This window comes from Poecilia latipinna, unplaced genomic scaffold (assembly GCF_001443285.1).
Source record: "Poecilia latipinna isolate Pla-1442-1.1 unplaced genomic scaffold, P_latipinna-1.0 Scaffold939, whole genome shotgun sequence".
NCBI classification, from domain to species: domain Eukaryota; kingdom Metazoa; phylum Chordata; class Actinopteri; order Cyprinodontiformes; family Poeciliidae; genus Poecilia; species Poecilia latipinna.
Genome location: NW_015113555.1, coordinates 55,374 through 74,254, shown reverse-complemented (window position 1 = coordinate 74,254; position 18,881 = coordinate 55,374). Strand labels below are relative to the sequence as shown.

At 45.9% G+C, this 18,881-nt stretch overlaps 1 protein-coding gene across 3 annotated transcripts; it reads left to right on the top strand.

Moving 5' to 3' along the window:
• The first annotated feature begins 1,153 nt into the window (after positions 1–1,153).
• On the top strand, positions 1,154–8,481 carry LOC106957823 (sentrin-specific protease 7-like). Of its 3 annotated transcripts, none has more exons than XM_015049319.1 (21): positions 1,154–1,415; positions 1,888–2,005; positions 2,568–2,635; positions 2,724–2,861; positions 3,601–3,823; positions 3,892–4,144; positions 4,221–4,309; positions 4,539–4,634; positions 4,704–4,737; positions 4,820–5,026; positions 5,267–5,475; positions 6,063–6,118; positions 6,183–6,299; positions 6,408–6,530; positions 6,597–6,689; positions 6,981–7,057; positions 7,291–7,343; positions 7,722–7,762; positions 7,904–7,972; positions 8,039–8,189; positions 8,276–8,481. In XM_015049319.1, exons 2-21 carry the CDS (start codon positions 1,889–1,891, stop codon positions 8,423–8,425), a joined length of 2,364 nt encoding a protein of 787 aa, XP_014904805.1. In that variant the 5' UTR covers positions 1,154–1,415; position 1,888; the 3' UTR covers positions 8,426–8,481. The 3 variants fall into 3 exon arrangements, with proteins under 3 accessions (XP_014904805.1, XP_014904806.1, XP_014904804.1); XM_015049320.1 differs by having other exon boundaries at positions 2,565–2,635; positions 3,895–4,144; XM_015049318.1 differs by having other exon boundaries at positions 2,565–2,635.
• Positions 8,482–18,881: the final 10,400 nt, after the last annotated feature.

Below are 18,881 nucleotides of genomic sequence, written 5' to 3'. Positions count from 1 at the left end.
TGTCAAAAAAAATCGGAATTGGGTCACTTCAGGCTGCAGTGTGAACACACCCTTTGTAGTCAAAACCAGCAGCTCTGCCTTTCTCTGTATTCTGTTGTTATAGCGATTGGTCCTCAGCCAACTGCTGTGTGTGTGAGACAGAAAGCTGGAGAAGGATTTCTATCTTTATGAGACACCAGTCAGTTTTAATGAAAAAAGCAGTCCGAACAACTGCTTCCCGTTCAGGATCCGTAAGGCCGATCCAAAAACCGTTTGAAGCATATGAGAGGGCTATTTGTCGTCTCATTTAGTACCGCGATTCATATCTGTAGCTCATTCACAGTAATTGCAGAGATGAGAGAAAGATGGTGTGCGGTAAGCTCTGAAATTTTTCAGAAAAGTCTGAAAATGAATGGTTGAGTGCCTGAGCTTACCCTGTCACATGATTTCGGTCTGAAGCACCTTGACAGAAAACCGTGAGCCCTAGGGAAATTTTGAAAACATTTTATGGGAGCAGGCATGCGTATCAATGTAATGATTGACATTCATACCAATAGAGGAATTTTTGCACCCATGACAGGGATTTCAAAATCATTTTGGGGTAAAAAAAATCCACTCCGTTTCTCACTCTAAAAAAGCAGCAGTTGGTGACAGTTACACTCTGCGTTTCGGCAGTTGGAAATTTCTCTCGTTTTTCGCTTTTTGCGTCGTCATCGTAACTCTGATTCCTAATATAAAATAATAGCTCCCTTCCCGGGTTTGAGCCGCACGTTTGGATACCGCTTTTGTGGGGTTTCTCGCAGTGGTACGGGTGATGGAAGAAAAATAAATAACTATAATAAAGAGACATTCTATTGGGTGTAGAACAACAGGTGCCTGCCATGCATTACATGGAAGAGCATTCACTGCTCTTCCAGTGGCCACTGGGGCCAATGGCAGGGGCTAATGGCATACCCCAATTAAACTGTAATAAACGCCACACACTCAGGATAACAGACATTCAAACCAGCTATCCTGACTTTGATGTTTTAATAAACATACAGAGCAAATATGATATGATAAAATACCAAAGGAGGCGGATCAGGTTGAATAAAATGTCAATATTATCAGAAAAGATAAAACTTAAGCAGGCAGCTGTTGCTCGTATTGGACAGCAGGTGGCGGTACACACCCATCACTGGTGATCAATCCGCCGGTAACCTGGAAGAAGAAGAACACGGTCTCTGTTTTCATTAGCTTGATGAACCCGGTTCTGTTCGGGGGGTATTATGCGGGTTTGTAAGTACTTTTGTGGTTCTTCTGGACCAGAGTAACGTTCTTCTGTTTCCCATGAGTCCACTGGAGACTCCAGGGACGCCTCAGCGAAACCAGGCCGTGGAGAGATAGCTGAGCTCCCCGGCTAGCAGGCTAGTTAGCTGCTCCGTTGGCTTACACAGGTTGGTGTGTGTGAAAACTGTTTAAAGTCAGATGAATATGAAAGAAGCGATTGAGTGAATATTTATGATTAATCAAGAAGAAGGTCTTCAGAGAAATTCGGCTGTAAAATAACCTGCTTCAGTTTCCTAGTTTTACTGAAATTTACACTTTTCCCCGTCATTTGCACTTTCCGTTCAGGTTCAGTGTCGTTTGAAGTGCGTTAAAAGTAACAGTTAATCAATTTTATCAACTTAGACCACGCTGGATATTTAAATTAACGTGTGTGTTTGATTTTCAATTAGTTTTATTATGTCATTTTCTTCTTCAAACGTACTCTGTGACAACTGGTAAAATGTGTATGTTTTTCTATGGAATTTGGTGCAGTGTTTTCATCGTTTTCAGTGCGCTGTAAACAGTGGCTAAATCGGGGCGCTGCTGTGGAATTGGTTGTTTTTTCAATGGAGTCTGGAATGGTTTGTTTTTATTTTACAGGATGGCGTTTCCTTATAAAATCCCCAAGAAGAAACAACCTGAGGATTCTGACCCCGCCCACATCCACCTGCAGTCACCCCTGTCACGTCTCCATGGCTCCGACCCCCAGGTTAACGAGGTATGACGGGGTTAATTTCCATCAAAAAACTTGGTTTAATTTGTGTTTTATTCTTATGTGCTTTATTTGTGCTTTATGACTACTGTACAGTACGTTGGTGCAGTTAATATCTGCTTTAAAGTGTTTTATAAATAAAATTGACATTGACAAATTTTGAGATTAGCCTCAGAAATAGAAAAAACTGTAAATTTCTGAGTTTCAAAACTAAAAAATCTGCTAGAAACTTCCTTTTTTTCTATAAAATTTCAGAGATTCAAACTATATCTCAAAATGTAATTTTTTATAGCAATTTTTTTTACTTTTGAGTCAGAAATTTCAAATTTTTTCCTAGAAAATTTCTGAGATCTCAAAAAAAATTCTAAAGTAAAAAATTTGTTAGAAAAAATGCATAAATTTCAAAAGTCAAATTTTTTGAAATTCTGAATTTTTTTGTTTTGTTTTATCTAGAAAATTTCAGAAATTAATTACAAAAAGTTTTTTGGCGGGAATTATTATTATATTTTTTTCTGTCCACAATGGCCTTAATACGCCGTCGTTTACGTGTATTCTCTGGTCCAAGCAGGATTTTGGGAATACTACCAGAAGAGGTGGATCTGACAGAATGCATGATAGGAAACCACCTGGAATAAGGTTGGTGGAGGCGCCCCCTTCAGGCCAGGATGACCGCTACATTTTACCATTTGGAAGCGGGGAGAAAACGAAGTTGTTGTTGTTTCAGGGCGACGTGGCAACCGTTCAGGAGCTACGTCCAAACTCTGCTAGGTCTGGACAGCTCCCGCAGGGGCGGAGCTTCATCAGCCAATCACGGGTCGGCAGGAAGCTGGAGCAGCCAATGGCAGCAGAGCTTCTCTAACTGGTGAGATAACAGTTTATCATGTCTGTGCAGAAGCTGCTGGAGTCGATTTGTTTTTATTCATCTGGAGAATTCGATCCATAGCAACACCTCACTGCTTCATTTAGAGTTTTATTTAATTTATTCATCTTTTGGTAAGATGGGGCATTTTTTAAATTAATTAATATAAAAAATATCCAGATTATATTTACTTGGGTGATTTGTAGATACCCATATTTTTCTGACTATAATATTTTGTGAATGATTTTAGTTTTTAAATTGTTCAATATTTTTGTTTACTTTGGTTATTTAAATGCATTTTATGTTGTATTACAGTTTTATTTTACTGTTTTCTGCCTCTTAATAGTTAATAATATTTCAGTTAATATTATTGATAAAAGCTCATCCTGATTGACTGCAGGGATCTTAAAGAAAACTTTAATAATCAGATCTTTTGCTTTCATCTTCTACACAGAGCACCATACACTTGCAGTAAAGTAGAATTGGGCTCAACCATTTAAAAAAAGACAGTTTATAAGAATAAAAACAACAAAAGAGGGACTTTTATCATGCTCCTGTAGCCCAGAGTACATTTAAAATGATTTCCAGATACATTCTGTACAGAAATCAGGATGTTGAGTTTTTAGTTTTCTTTTACAATAGATTTGTTTTTGCATTTTTCATAACAAAAGATACAATTTTCATACAGCTACTTTTATCCTGATGATTCAGTTCATAATGTGCTGTTCCCCTGTTCCTCCAGCAGGGGGCGGCCTAAGAGAGCGTCTGACCGTCTACTGCGGCCGGAGGACACCTCAGGTCTACAGTCTCCACCACAGAAGAAAGTTTCCAGTCCGTCCACGCCACATAAACGCATCTCTGTGAAGGCTGTGGACTACCTGGAGGAGCAGAGAGCACAGGTGGATGCTGGGAAGTTGAGTTCTTCTCCGCCGCTGAGGAAAGTGAATCCGGCCACCAACGGGAAGGTAAGAGGACAGAAGGTCCTCTAGGCTGCGGCCGGTTGTCCCCCAGCCTGAGACTCTGTTTGTTCCAGAAGAAGAAGAACTCGTCCTGCGTTGGACCGGAGGAGACGTCTGAGGACGAGTTCGTATCTCTGTCCAGCTCCTCTTTCTCGTCCCCAATGAAGACGGCACTGTCGCCAAAGACAGCCAGGAGGAGGCGGCATGCGGACCTGGAGGACGTGATGGAGGCTCAGAGACACAGATGGAGGACGTTCAGAGACAAGAAGACGCTGGCTGCTTCAGTTCTTAGACAGAAGAAGTCAAGACTGGATCCCAGTGAAGCCAGTATGTCTGACCCGCTTCCTCTGCCGCCCGGTTCCTGGTCCGCTCTGCAGAATGTTGATCCTCTTTCTGCTTTCAGTCGTCCTATCCAGTGAAGAGGAGGAGGACGGTGAAGGACAGAGGACGTCCCAACGAGTGGACAGAGCAGGACACACCGAGAAGACGCAGGTCAGAGGAAGCAGAATTTAGCTGAAGCTAATGCTAAAACTCTAAACCAACATGGTATTTAGCAGAAGCTAATGCTAAAGCGCTAAACCAACATGGTATTTAGTAGATGCTAATACTAAAGCACTGTACCAATATGATTTATGATAAATCTCGATCAGGGTGGTATTTCTCATGAAGCTGCAGCAAACGTTCTGCAGGAATTTGTACTCACCTGTTGTTGGTCTCCCAGGTTCTGCTGGGTTCTTCTCCGCCGTCCTTCCTGCAGCTGGAGTTCTGCTCGCTCCACTCCGGCCTGATGGAGGCTGACGCTCGCAGCGCTATGAAGGTCCGTATCACATCTGACTGATCCATCTTTCTGTTCCTGAACCGTCACTAAGAGCTTTTGTTACTACAGATCGCTGAATACGGGATCACCTTCCCAGTGAAAGGTATCTGACCTAGGCCCAGGTTCTGGTTCTGTCTCTGCTGTGGTTCTGTTCTGGAACGTTAAACGTTAGCTTGTCCTTCCAGGATCGGAGGACACCGAGGTGACGGTGGTGGCCTCTCAGCTTCGAGGCTACGGCGTCTGGGACGGGGGCGTGGCGATGGGCGGGGCTCTGCTGGCCGGATGGAAAGGCCCTGCCCCCTCGCTGCTCTTCCTCTGGGTGTCGGCGGCTCAGGCCAACCTCCTGCAGAGGGAGCTGTCGCTCATCCAGAAGTCCAGCACCAGAGCTAACAGTGAGTCCAGTTTAGACCTGCTGCTAGTGGAGCAGAGGTCTTCCTACATGGTATTTAGTGGAAGCTAATGCTAAATGCTACAGCAACACACTCATGGTTTCAGCTTTATAGTTGCTCATTTTTGCTAACTCTTGCTTTAGCCTTATTGAAGTTAACACAAACACTAAATCGTTTAACGATTAGCTCCAGAAGGAGCAGATTGCACTGAAGGATGTTTGAGGATCAGTTGTTTCTGTGCAGCGCCGCCATGCTCCTTCCTCCTAGTGTTGCTGAAGGAGCAGCTATCGGAGATGCAGGCCGCTCTGTTGGCCTCCATCTTGGACATGGCGGAGTACAAGCAGCACCGCTCTTCCTCCTCCCCCGTCGACTGGTCCCAGGGCCTGCTGCTGCTCCACACCTGTCCCTCTCCTCTGGACCGGCACCTGCTGGGCCTGCTGGGTCACTCTGCTGTGAGTTCATCTGAAGCTGATCGATCTGATCGATTTATTGTCCATAACATAAAGGGCTACATTATTCATAACATGTTGACTTTAAAATGCTGACACTTCGTCATCTGTATTTAGTGCTGAGGGAATAAACAGAAAATTGTGGCTCTTTCACATTATGAGACTTTCAGCATTATCCCCTGACATATTATCCTCATCTTTGAAACAAATCAATAGTTTTGGTTGCTTTTCCGTCATGCAGCTGTTAGGATGAAACTTAAGGAGTTTGAATGTTTATATTTCAGAGCAGAACTGCATTAAGTGAATTTTTAGTCCCAAACCGGATTTTTTATGGAAAGTTTATCTTTCCTGTTCTGGTATGGACCTGCCATTTTTGTTTCTGTATCAACTGGCTGTACTTAAGCGTGACTAGCGGCGCCATTTTCTGGATGGAGGCCAAATTACAGCATTAAAAGAAAGTCTAAGACGACGTTATTAATTGATCGGAACTGGTTTTAATTTAATAAAGCATTAATTAACCAATAATTAGCTGCAGGTTTGCATCTCTAGTGTAAACAGAGTCTGGACCTTCTGGTTTTGTTTCCTGACAGAAGCCGGGTCAGTCCAGTGCTGCTCAGAGGAACTCTGCTGGTCAGCAGCCCACCAGGTGAGTCACGGTTCATCACCTGCTCTGGTCCAGGTGTACCAGGTTAACCAGGTTCTGTCTGCAGGCTGATCCAGTACCCTCTGGTTCCGTGTATCGGTCGGATGACGCTGACGCAAGAAGACCTGGACTGTCTGGATGCCGGGGAGTTCCTGAACGACGTCATCATCGACTTCTACCTCAAGTGAGTCTGCTTCTCTCTCTGTGGCTGCAGTTACTGTGTGTGACCAGCAGGGGTCTCTCTGTGGCTGTAGTTGCTGTGTGTGACCAGAAAGGGTCTCCCTCTCGGCAGGTACCTGCTCCTGGAGGGCGTTGGCGGTACGGTGGCCCAGAGGAGTCACGTCTTCAGCAGTTTCTTCTACAAGCAGCTGAGCTGCCGGCGAGCGGCTGGAGAGAGCGACGCCCCCTTTGTCCCGTAAGCCCAGCGCCGCTGCCCAGTGGAGATGATGTCACACTGACTCTTCTTCTGCTGCTTCCACAGCGACCATCACACGAGGCATCAGAGGGTGAAGACGTGGACGCGGGACGTGGACATTTTCTCCAAAGACTTCCTGTTTGTGCCTGTTAACAAAGCGTGAGTTAAATTTAGTACAAATTCAGCTAAAATTTCCTAATTTGTTTGAATTATTTTTATTTAGTTTTTAAACTTCTTTATATTTTGGTTTGTCTTTAATTTGTAAACATTAAATAATTATTAGTTTAGTGCTGGAGTTGCTTCTTTTACAGAATATTTTTATGTTTATTTGAGTAATATGTGTTGCATTAATGTCAGTTTTGAGTCCAGTTTTTGGCTCCTCTGCCACCCGATTCTGGTTCTGGTTTCACAGCAGTGGTTCTGACCTGGTTTCGTGGTTCTGTCTCTCAGAGCCCACTGGTTCCTGGTGGTGGTCTGTTTCCCCGGACTCGAGGGCGTTCAAACCGAGGAGTTCCAGAGCGGAGCAGGTGAGCGGCTGGCCCGGTTTGGCCCGGTTCTGTCAGGTGGAGGATGTGGCGCCATCCACCAGATGTGGACTAGAACAAGTTCTGCTTGTTCCCTGGCATGAAGACGTCACACCTAGCAGAACCTGGCTTGGCACATGTTTGTCTATAAAACGAACCTGCTGGGCCCGGTAATCAGTTTCTGATGGAACCAGCCGGTTCTGGAAATCAAGTCCAGATGTTTGGTGTTTGTGCAGGTGGATCCGAACGGGCTGCAGCAGAACCGCGCCCCAGGTCCCAGCTGCCACCGGTAACAATTAAAATCTGCTGACTCATCATGGGGCCATTTTAGGTCCTATTTATTTTAATTCAGTTTCTTTTAAAAATGCTGAGTCGTATAAACAGGAATTACCCAGAGGATTATAAAACTAGATGAGGATTAGGCCACACTGAGGAGAAAATGAAAATTACATGAATAAAGTCATAATATTATGATGATAATCTCATATTATTTATGTTTTATTAGGATTTAACATTTAATTTTATATTTTTTTGTTGCCTTATAACACTCAGTAGTTGCTGTTTAGGTATGTAACATTTTAGCAGTTAGCGTTAGCTTAGCTAGCTTAGTGCTGCTGTTTCTTCTTCTGCTGAAGCTCATGTTGTTTTCCTGTGTGTTTGGCTGCAGTGCTCCCTGCTGGGCTGTCAGAAGAAAACAGTCACCAAGAGGTGAGCCTCACTTTCCTCTGCTGATAAAATGTCTGGGATCTCATTTTTATTTTACATTAAATCATTTTAATCTTTTCTTTTTGGAGGAGACTTTAAACAGATTTATTCTCCCTGAGATATTTGGTGTTTTGCTCCCTGCAGGCCGTGCATCCTGGTCATGGACTCCCTGAAGCTTTCCAGCCACGACGACGTCTGCCGACTCATCAGAGGGTGAGTTCCTCCGCCTCTGCGCTCACCTGCAGCGTCTCTGACCCTCTGACCTTTGACCCCTTCCAGCTACCTGCAGGTGGAGTGGGAGGTTCGGAGGAAGACTCTGCGCCTCTTCGCCCCGGCCTCCATGCGGAGCTGCACCTGCAGCGTTCCTCAGCAGGACAACGGCAGCGACTGCGGCGTCTACCTGCTGCAGTTCGCCGAGAGCTTCTTGCAGGTCGGCCGCCCCACAGGAAGTGATGTCATCGTCACTGTGGAACCGCGTCTTTAAAAACGTCTCCCTCTCTCTGATTGGCTCCTCAGAACCCCGTCGTCGACTTCGACCCGCCGCTGCGACTGGAGGGCTGGTTCCCACGGCAACGGGCGCGGCAGAAACGCGACGAGATCCGGAGTCTGCTCTTGAGGCTGGAGCGGGCCCAGCTGAGTGAACAGAACCAGGACGCTGAGTTCTGACCCGACTGTAAATGAGTCCACTTCCTGTTTTGTAAAATAAAGACTAATTTATTTTATCCTGCTGGCTGGGGCTCTTATTTTGAAGGAATCACTGGAACTGGTCCCAGTTTCTCTCGCTGGGTCCAGGTTCTGCAGCCTGACCCGGTTCCCTGGGAGTTCTGGTATCATGGGGCTTCTTGGTTAATCTGAGAGCTCAGCGCAGCGCCCCCCGCTGGGCACCAATCAGCTTACTGCTCATTAAGTGGATCAGAGAGGGGTTCTGCTGGCTGAACCGGGTTTAGGCACCAAAACAACCTCACTGGCCGATCATCTCATCACGGAACCACTGGAACCGGGTCCAGGTGCCACAGACAGACCCATCAGGATCATTGACTGTTTCTGGTCTCTATGGTCCGGCTCTGGGCTGAATTTGGCCGTTTCTGGTTCCTTTAAGGTTCCACAACCATTCTAGAGGCTGGTTCTGCTTCAGTCAACATCTGGACCTGGTTCTGGTCTAGCTTTGGTTTCTTTATCTTGGACTCTGCGGACATCTCTGGTTCTGGTTACTTTCTTTTATAGAGACGGTTCTGGAGTCCAGTTCTTGCCTACCTTTGGGTTCTGTTCGGTTTTGGCATACTCAGGTCCTGGCCCGGTCCTGGTGGTACTCTGGACCAGTCCAGAACCTTGTCCATGGTGGTAAATCCTCGTTCTGGGGATCAGATGACCTGTTCTAGTGAACCGGACCTTTCTGTGTGAAGGGAGAAAGTTCTGTGGCGTTCTGGGCCGGTCTGGTTCTCCTTTGTTCTGGTTGATCCGATCCATTGTGATGTAATCTCTCCAGTCTTTGTGTTGCCGGTTCCTCATCTCCTCTCCTCCCCTTAATCCCATTATCCAATAAAAGACGTCTGGTTGGGCCGGTTCTGGGGGGATTACAGTCTGGACGGGTCCGATTATAGAAAACTCACCACTTTGTTTTAGACTTGATCATCAGCAGGAATTGGTGTGACCTTTGACCTGCTGGCATCACCTTTATCTATGTTGATGTCTGATTTCTGATGCTTTGGGGTTAAAGGTTAAAAACTGATGAATTCATAGAGAATCACCAAGTTTTTACAGAACTTTTCCAACCTCAAAAATGTATCTTTTGGAGACGAGAAAGAGAACTCTCTCAAAAAAATAAGTTTGAGAGAGCAGAAAACGGAACCTGTTTTCTGCATCTGAACTTCCAGTTTCAACCTGAGTGAAGTTCCAGTTTCCTCCATTCAGAAAACAAAACTGAACATCTTCAGTGTTCTGGAGCTGATGGGACTCCCTCTGGGCGGTTCCGACCCGTCGAGCCGGCTGCCTCTGACAGTCATCCACTCCAGCAGCTTAACAAATAGGATTAAAGTGGAGAGGAAGAAATCTCCCGCAGCAGCAGCAAAGTCCCATCTGCTCACCTGACAGCAAGAAGCCGCCGCCGTCGGCACGTCCTGCACGACGCGCCCGACCCGTCCGACCCGTCCTGGTTCTGATAGTTCTGCCATGAGATCTGGAGGAGGTATGAGCAGGTGGAGGTGAGGAGCAGCGCCGACCCGATTGCAGGAGAAAATGGCCCGGAGGAGCATGGTTCTGTGGACGCTGGGGGCCGTGCTGCTGTCCGGGCTGCTGTGCACCGAGACGGGTGAGTGGAAGTTCTGGAGGTCCAACTGGGGGTTCTGGATGGAAACTTCAGCTTTTCAGGACTATTATTGGATTTTCCTGCAGAATTTGACTGTTCTGAGTGAAAGTTCTGGTGTTTTTCTTCCAGTTGATGATCTTCAGAACCAAACATTCACTGTTTTAATTGGACCTCTTACATTTTAGACCATGCCGGTCCAACTCTGAGATGTATTCTGGGTTTTATTCAGCAGAAAAGGTTTTATTTAACATCATAAAGAGAAGAAACGTCTTCGGTTCTGGTTGATCCGAAGCAGAGGAACAGTCCTGGTCGGAACGTCTTCCTGCGGTTTTGTTCTGCAGGTCGGGTCAATGTTTCCTGTTTTCCTGTTTATCCAGATCCCAGCCGGGACCTGGTGGATTCGGACCCGCTCTCCTTCAGAAAGCACTCGGTTCTGATCCGAAGGAAGAGGAGCCTGCTGTTTCCCAGCGGAGTGAAGCTCTGCTCCCAGGAGACACTGGACCAGGCCGTGTCCAACCACCTCCACTTCTTCCACCTCAGAGGTACCGTCTGTTTCTCCTTCAGCTGCAGCTTACAGGCTTACACAGGGAGCCTGAGGTCAGAGGTCGGAGGTCGCTCTGAGCAGATGCTCCACATAACCTTTTAAAGAGCTGGTTAACCTTTGGTTATGACAGACGTTTGACAGTTGGACTAAACAGATTCAGCGCGAGCGCTTCCCCCAGGTTCTGGTCCGGTCCCTAGAAAGCCGGTCTCAGTGGGTTCCTCATGGGTCTGACCAACACCAGGTTGTCCCAGTCCTTCATGTGGCCTTGTAGACACGTCTCAACCACAACGGTCTTCATCTTGGAGGAAGATCTTCATCCTGATCTGTTAGGAAAGGCTTCAGTGAGAGTGTAACCAAGGTTCTGAAGAAGAACCAGGTGTTTTGCCCGTCCTACTGTCCTTCATCCTCTGGTTGAAGAGCAGCTGAGGTTCATGATTCAACTGGTTCCTCCACTTCTTGGACAAACCCTGGAGGTTTGCATGTGAGGAGACTGATCCAGTAGCAGGTTTTTCAATTAGTTTGGATCATTTGACAGCACAGTGAGAGAGAGAACCGCAGAAAGTAAAAAAAATGACCATCTGTTTTTAATCCAGTATGGCTGACATAAGGTCCAGAACCATCTGGATGGAGGTACCAGATCAGATCATTGGGTCATGATGATCCTGCAGTAGACTCTGGTTATAAATAGTGGACAGAAGATGTCTCAGAGACGTCGGAGATCCAACTCCAGGTTTCTTCCTCTATATTGGCCAACATGAGCAGCTCAGCTCATGTTGGCCAACATTTTCTCCAAATCTGCTCATTAACGTCTAATTTTAGCTGTTAGTTTGCTGGTTTGAGCCCAGATCAGTCTGGCCAGTTGGGTAAAGGGTCACCATGTTGTCTCAATATGACCAGACGTCTGGCGTGGATTATGAGTCCAGAAAGACTCAGATTAGAGTTTCTTTAACCTTTGAGACATCAGAAACCTGCTGCTATCGTCCAGTTCCAGCAGGGTGCGCCGTTGCTGGTTACCAGGGTAGTTACGGGTCGTTGTGCTTCAGTGTGCCAGGAGACCGTGTGGGAGGCCTTCAAGATCTTCTGGGACCGACTCCCGGACCGGGACGAGTACCAGGTCTGGGTCAACCTCTGCATCGACGGATCGGTCAGCATCCAGGACATCGGCAGCTTCTTCAGCCAATCAGAGGAGCATCAGAGCCTCGTCAGGAGTGTAAGCCATCTCACCTTTGACCTTCTGGCTGTTCTGAACCATAAAACATGCTGCGTTGCTGATGACGTGATGCTTTGTTTCAGAGAGTCGCCCTGGCTGCTGCCTTGAACAGGTCAGTAAACTTCCTGTCCTGGTTCTGGTGGATCTGTGAAGTTACGGGCGGTTTGATGAGAATTGGTGTGAAGCTGATTGGTGTTGTGTTTGTGTTGACCCGTGTCGTCTCCTCACCGGCTGCAGTGTGCCCGTCTCCTCAGGCTCTCCTCCATGCAGGTAGGCTTCACCAGCAACCAGAGCCGGGCTGGAGTCATTCTGAACAGGAAGGTCAGGCTAGACGAGACGGACCCAAAACAAGCTTGAAACTAAACCAATGAATCCACAAACTAAAACAACCAGAATCCAAAATGACCAGGAGTTTATCTAAAGGCCTGAAGAAACATATATCACAGGTCTGAGTTCTAACCAGGGAAGGGTGAAAAGAAAGTCAGAACAGAGTTTTTCACAAAAAGAACAGGAAAAAGAGCCTGAAACAGAACCAGCTGGTCCACTGCAGGTGTGGACCAGTAGATCTCAGGACAAACGGATTCCCAAATCACCTGGAGGAAGAAGGCAGTCTGCCAGGTCTGGGTCAAGCTTTGGATTCCTGGTGGTTCTCACTTTGGATCTCTCTAAACGTCAGAGATGTCAGCAGTCTCTCTCATATCTAAGTCTGTTTTCACACAAACCTGTTGGGAAGGCGTCTTTGTGTCTACATGAGAAAATACCTTTTAATCTGTATTCAGAGGTTCAGATGCTGCTCCAGTGAGCATTTCTACGTTTGACTTCATCTGAAGTCCAGTAAACACATGTTGAAGGAACCTGAAGGAAAACCTGGCGGAGCCTGAAGTGTCTGTTTGTGTCTGAAGTTTCTACAGTAAATATTTGGACATTAGGCTGAAACACAGCCTGAGTGTTTACATGGAAATATATTTTAAAACGAATCATTGATATAAACACTCGGTTTCTTTTAATATGGAGCAGAAACAGGAAAATTAAAGGAGGATTTGAGGAAGTGTAGTGACTCCAGCCCAGAGCCGCTCAGCTTTGCTGCTTTGTCGGCTCATAGACCAGAGGACGCCTCGTCTGGAGGACTGGCTGTGTGAGAGACGCTTCCTGCAGGCTGCTGTGCAAACATGGCTGCACTTAGAATAATATAAAGGGGAATTCCAACTATTTTAATGACTTGCATAACATGGGCAGCTATACCATAAACTGAGGTTTTAGTTTCTGATTCAGAAACAAGGGATAGAAAATAAACACATGTTCTGGATTTGCTTCAAAGTGTCAGAAGATGTGAAATAGTTGGCATCCCCCTTTGCAGATGGAATCGCCTCGTTTTACCTCTGGTTTATTTAAACATGTCTGTTTGTCCTGCAGAACGGCACCGCCTGTCCAGACTGAACCGCCTGCCGTTTGGACTCTACCAGGTAGAAGCTGCTTTGCATCTTTTCCATCGTCGTAAACCTATAGAACCAAGATCAACAGACTTTCCCTAAACCCGACCAACCAGTCCAGACTTTCACTCAGCACACAAACATCCTGTTAGGATGATGTAGAACCTGGAAACAAGCAGAGAACTTTGAAAAACGAGGCGTTGAGTCTTTATTCATCATCTGCATTTACTTTTGGCTGTGAGCTTCACCTACAGCGGCGTGTTGGAGACATTGGAGGTAGAAAATGGAGTAAATTTACACCAGAAAACTCAGAAATTTTGAGATTAATCTCAGATATTTTCTAGAAAAAGATTCAAAAGTCAAAAAAATTCAACAGTACAAGCTCAAAATATTTCCTTGTTTTTTTCCTTGATTATTTTAGATTAATTTGAGTTTTATGGCAGAAATTTCCTCCTGTTTTTCTATCTACAGTGGCTCTAATGCGCATCATGACACCCTGATGCATGCGACGTTTAGCTAGTCTGACAGCTCCAAAACAACTGCAGTGGCGCACCAGAAAGTTTGGTTGATGTCTTTTTATATCATTTTTTCTATGTTAATTAACCACAGACTACAACCATTGCTTCCTCTTTGTCGGCCATTTTAGTTTATTGTGAACTCACTGAGAAATGAAATCTGAATGTTGGTGAATGAAAGCAGTTTGTTTGTTGTTTTGCTCCTTCTGTTTGGCTTGATGATAATCGACTATTGGCCCTGAAGTAGAGATGAGATTATTAACCAGTACTCATTTCCAATCACCTCCTGAACATTAGCTGTTATTAGCGTTTGGCTGCAGTAACCTTCAAACCAAAGTTGAAGAGTTTCAGTAGAAATATTCTTCTCTACGGAGGTCCAAGAGGAACACAGGATTAGTTGCCTCCCCCTGAAGGTTGGAGAAGAAGTTGCTTAGCATGAGGCCTGGTGTTCAGCCCAGGTTGGACAGTCAGGAGCTGCCGTGCCTCACCTTATACCCCGGTCACTCTCTGTGAGGGGGGTTGATTCCCGTCACAGGCTCCGCTCTCAGAATAGACCTGTAAGCCTATTTACGGGCAGCAGCCTGGACAATGGACGGAGATGGAGCTGGGGACATGCAGACCGGACTGAGTTAGCTATCAGGGTTAGTGCGATCACAGCCTGTAGAGGCAGCATCACCGGGCTGGCTGTGTTCCCTCAGATTACACATTCAAAACAGGAATAATGACTTCAGAACCGTTTCATCAAACCCGACGTTCAGCTGAACTTACCCGTTCAACCTTCAGATTGTTGGAGAGCAACTTTCACTGTTGTCCAGTGAAGCTCAGAGAACAGAAAGTCTCATTAGCTTCATTCGGTACACAAAGGTCAAACAGTGAACTTTAAACCCTTGTGAAGTCTAGAAAGTCGTTTCAGGTTCTGTTTGAACCATTGAAGAGATGTAACAAATGAAATTGACTAAAGAAGATGGTAGCACCCCCTAGCTAGCAGCTGATATTCCTTTGCTCTTTTGTTCTAACCTTCATATGAGGCTGAGCTTCCACTAATTCCTTTCCACAGGAGACAACAGCGTCGCCCTTGGATCAGAAGCTATTACAGTCCATCAGCAGGAGCTTTCTCCAGTCACCTCTTGGACTCCATTGCTGTCTGCAACCGAAGCTCCACTTAGAGAGGCTGCAGCGACTTCTCGTGCGGATTTAACCGCTGACCCTGCTGCTGACACCATGCCAGAAGACTCTAATGATATCCTGGAAACTGTACCGAGCATTACTTCACAGAGTCCAGCCGAGGTCGTCGGAAACGTTTTAAATGTTGGAGTCACTTCAGAGGAGACTGTAGAGATGATCACGGATGTTTTCCACCCTGTTACACACCAGCTTGTTGACCCAGTGGGTCAGGAGATCGGGACTGATGTCGGCAGAGCAGAAGAAGAAGAACAGCTTCTTGAAACTACTACTGGAGAGTTGAACAGTGTGTCTGTAGTAATACCAGAAGATGAGGAACCATCAACACAGCTGGTTGCTCAAGAAGTCCTCACAGAACCTGCGGTTGTGGTTCTTCCAAAGCCCACCACGCCCCCTACTGTAAAAACCTTCACTCCAATTATCACTCCTGTTGTTGTTGAAGACACACCTGGGACAACTGCTAGGAGTTTAGTTAACCCCATCCAGGAGGAAATCCTGGATAACTCTTTAGATCCCATCCCTGGTGTTACTTTGACTGAGACACCTAGAGAGGCTGTACAGGAATCCATTGTTGAAACCGTTGCGCCTGAAACTGATGTTTCTTCAGGTTCTAAAGGTGAGGCGGAAACGCCACAGGTAGACGATCCATCAGAGGCAGCAGTAGAAGTTAGCCAAGACGAGATAACAGTCAGCAAAGAGACAACACCAACTGTGTTTCTGATGGTAGAGTCTGAAGACGAGACGGAAATCAATGAGATTCCAGAGCAAGAATCCGTTCCCTCTCAGGACTCCATCCTGATGACTACCAGCAAGATGGATGAAGTAACACAAACTACTGAGATGACAATCAAACCTCTCCTTACTGTAGAAGGAGAGACTGTTCAAGAAATCCCAACAATACGGACAATGACACCTGCGGAAACTACCAAAGGAACTGTTCTTGTTACAACATCAATGCCAGAGCATGTGATAGAGGTGGAAGCAAAACATGAAAGTACTGTTATACTTACAGAAGATAATATGGTGGAAGGAGAAACAGAGGCTGGTGCTGAAAAGGAAAGTTTTCAGACAGAAAAAAACACCATCAGGGGAACAGACACAACAGAAGAGCAGCTGGGACCATTGGACAAAAAGTTCACTGAAAAGGAACCAGTGACGGTTAAAACTGAAGCTACAGGAGATTCTGCTGAACCTAAAATACCTGCAGAACCCAAAGAACAAGATGAGCATGGCATTATAGAAGAACCAGCACCCAGAGAAGAAACTGCACATGAACCAGAACCTGTAGGAGAACCTCCAGGAACTGTTTCAAGGGAACCAGAAATGGTAGAAAAAACAGCAGAAGATAAAACAGAACTAGGAGATGATGCAGAACCTACAGAAGACAAGACGGTTGAGAGACCGGCACATGACCTGCAACTCAAGTTAGAAACTCTTGAGAGAGCAGAGCCTGCAACAGAGTTGACTTTCACAGGAGAAATTACAGAAATACCGTCAGAACCAACAGAACAGAAAGTAGTCAAAGAACAAAGAACAGACCCTACTGGAAATCCAGTACCAGAACCGGAGGCCACAAGCGGACCAGTCCAAGAAATAAGCTCCACTTTAGGGACAAAACAAAAAGCCGAACCAACCACTAAACCTCCAGGAGAGACAGAGCTAGCTCCAGAAATGGAAATCACAGAAACAGTGGAAGCAAAAGCACCAGAACCCAAAGCTCCACCAGATCAGTTTCCACAACCCACAGTAGAACCAACACCAGATACCGTCACAGAACCAATGAAAGACGTGGAAGAAAAAACAGAAGCTGCTGGAGATCTAGAAAAGGAACCTGAAGTCACTGTGAAACCAGCCCAGGAAGTAAATCCATCTGAAGAATCAACTCAAGAACCAGAACCAACCACTAAACCACAAGAACCCAAACCAGCTGAAGAAACTGCAACCATAGAAAAAACAGTTGAAGCAAAATCCCCTGAACCATCAGAGGTTCCAGAATCTACCGTAGAGCCTTCACAAGAAATAGATTCCATCATCGATCAAGGGAAAGAAGAGGACTCTACAAGACAACTGGCTGAAGGGGATCCAGATGTAAAACTGGAACAAGAACCAGTGCAAGAACCTAAGCTATCACAGAAACCAGGCCAGGAACACGAACAAATTAAAGAATCAGCTCACGAAAGAGAACCAACCACTGAACCCACAGAAGAAATAACCAGAGATGAAAGACCTCAACTCACAAGAGATCCAGAAAAGACAACACACTCCTCCACAGAGACAATAAAAGAAGCTGGACCCACCAAAGAACCCACTCCAGAAGCAAAAGCTGTAGAAGAACTATCCGGAACCTTTGAGAAACCAACACAAGATCCTTTACCCATAGAAAAAACAGCTCAAGAGGTTGAACTCATTAAAGAAACAACACAAGAAGCTGAATTAACCATTAGACCCGCCCAAGAAATGGACCACATAGAAGAACCAACTAAAACAGAACATACAAGAGAACCAGGCCCCAAAGTAGAAACTGCTGAAGAGCTTCTACACAAAACAAAACTTGAACAAGGAGTCAAAGAAACACCAGAAACCGCCGAACAGCCAGCATTAGTGCCAGAGCCAACTGATTTTAAAGATACTTCTGAAGAGGCAGTCAAAGAACCACCACCAAAACATACTGGAGAACCAACTAAAGAATTAGAACCTCCCATAGGAGTAGGATACAATGAAGAACATACCAGAGAACCACCACAAGAATCAGAACCAGGTAAAGATCCAAAACCGGGAGAGGAAGTCCCCAGGGAATCTGTACCAGTAGCAGAAGTCCCCAAAGAGACTGAGACAATAGTAGAACCAACAAGACAACCAGCACCAGGAGAACCTGTAGGAGAACCTTCTGGTAAAATGGAACCTACAAAAGGACTTGAAGAGACTGAACCTCATTTAAGACCTGATGAAGATGAAGCTGGTGTTCTTCCAACATCTGCAGATGCAGCAGGGGAACCGTTTAAGGTTGGAGACGACAGAATATCTGAGACGTCAGATAAAGTAGCCGATGGAACAACAGATGTGCCAGAGGAGTTGTTAGTACCACAGACCCCTGAAAGAGAAGTGACTAGTGCAACTATTGAAGGCCCAGAAGACTCAAAAGGGTTACCTGTGACTGAGTTGGAGGGAGGTATTGGACAAGACATAGTAGCTGGATCTCCACATGGTTCTGAAGGGGAAACCATCAAAGAAACTACTTCCCATGAGGTTGAACCTGCGATCAAAGAGACTGAAAATGTTCTTGAAGCTGAAGAACCCAGTGAAACACCTCCAGAAGTCGTGACCAAAGCCCTTCTAGTGACACCTTCAGAAGAAGGATCCATCAAGGCTGTCATCCCTGACGAGCTTCCTTTTGAGGAAATGGTCAAGACTGTCATCCCTGAAGAAAAGGTTAAGACTGTCATCCCCGAAGAAAAGGTCGAGACTGACCTCCCTGAGGAAACAACCAAGACTGACCTCCCTGAGGAAACAACCGAGACTGTCATCCCTGAGGAAACAATAAACACTGTCGTCCCTGAGGAAACAACCAAGACTGTCATCCCTGAGGAAAAAACCAAGACTGTCATCGATGAGGAAACAACCAAGACTGTCAGCCTTGAGGAAACGGTGGAGACTATCATCCCTGAAGAAACAACCAAGACTATCATCCCTGAAGAAGCCACCGAGACTGTCGTCCCTGAGGAAGCCACCGAGACTGTCATCGATGAGGAAACAACCAAGACTGACCTCCCTGAGGAAACAACCAAGACTGTCAGCCTTAAGGAAACGGTGGAGACTGTCATCCCTGAGGAAACAACAAAGACTATCATCCCTGAGGAAACAACCAAGACTGTCGTCCCTGAGGAAACAACCAAGACTGTCATCCGTGAGGAAACAACCAAGACTGTCGTCCCTGAG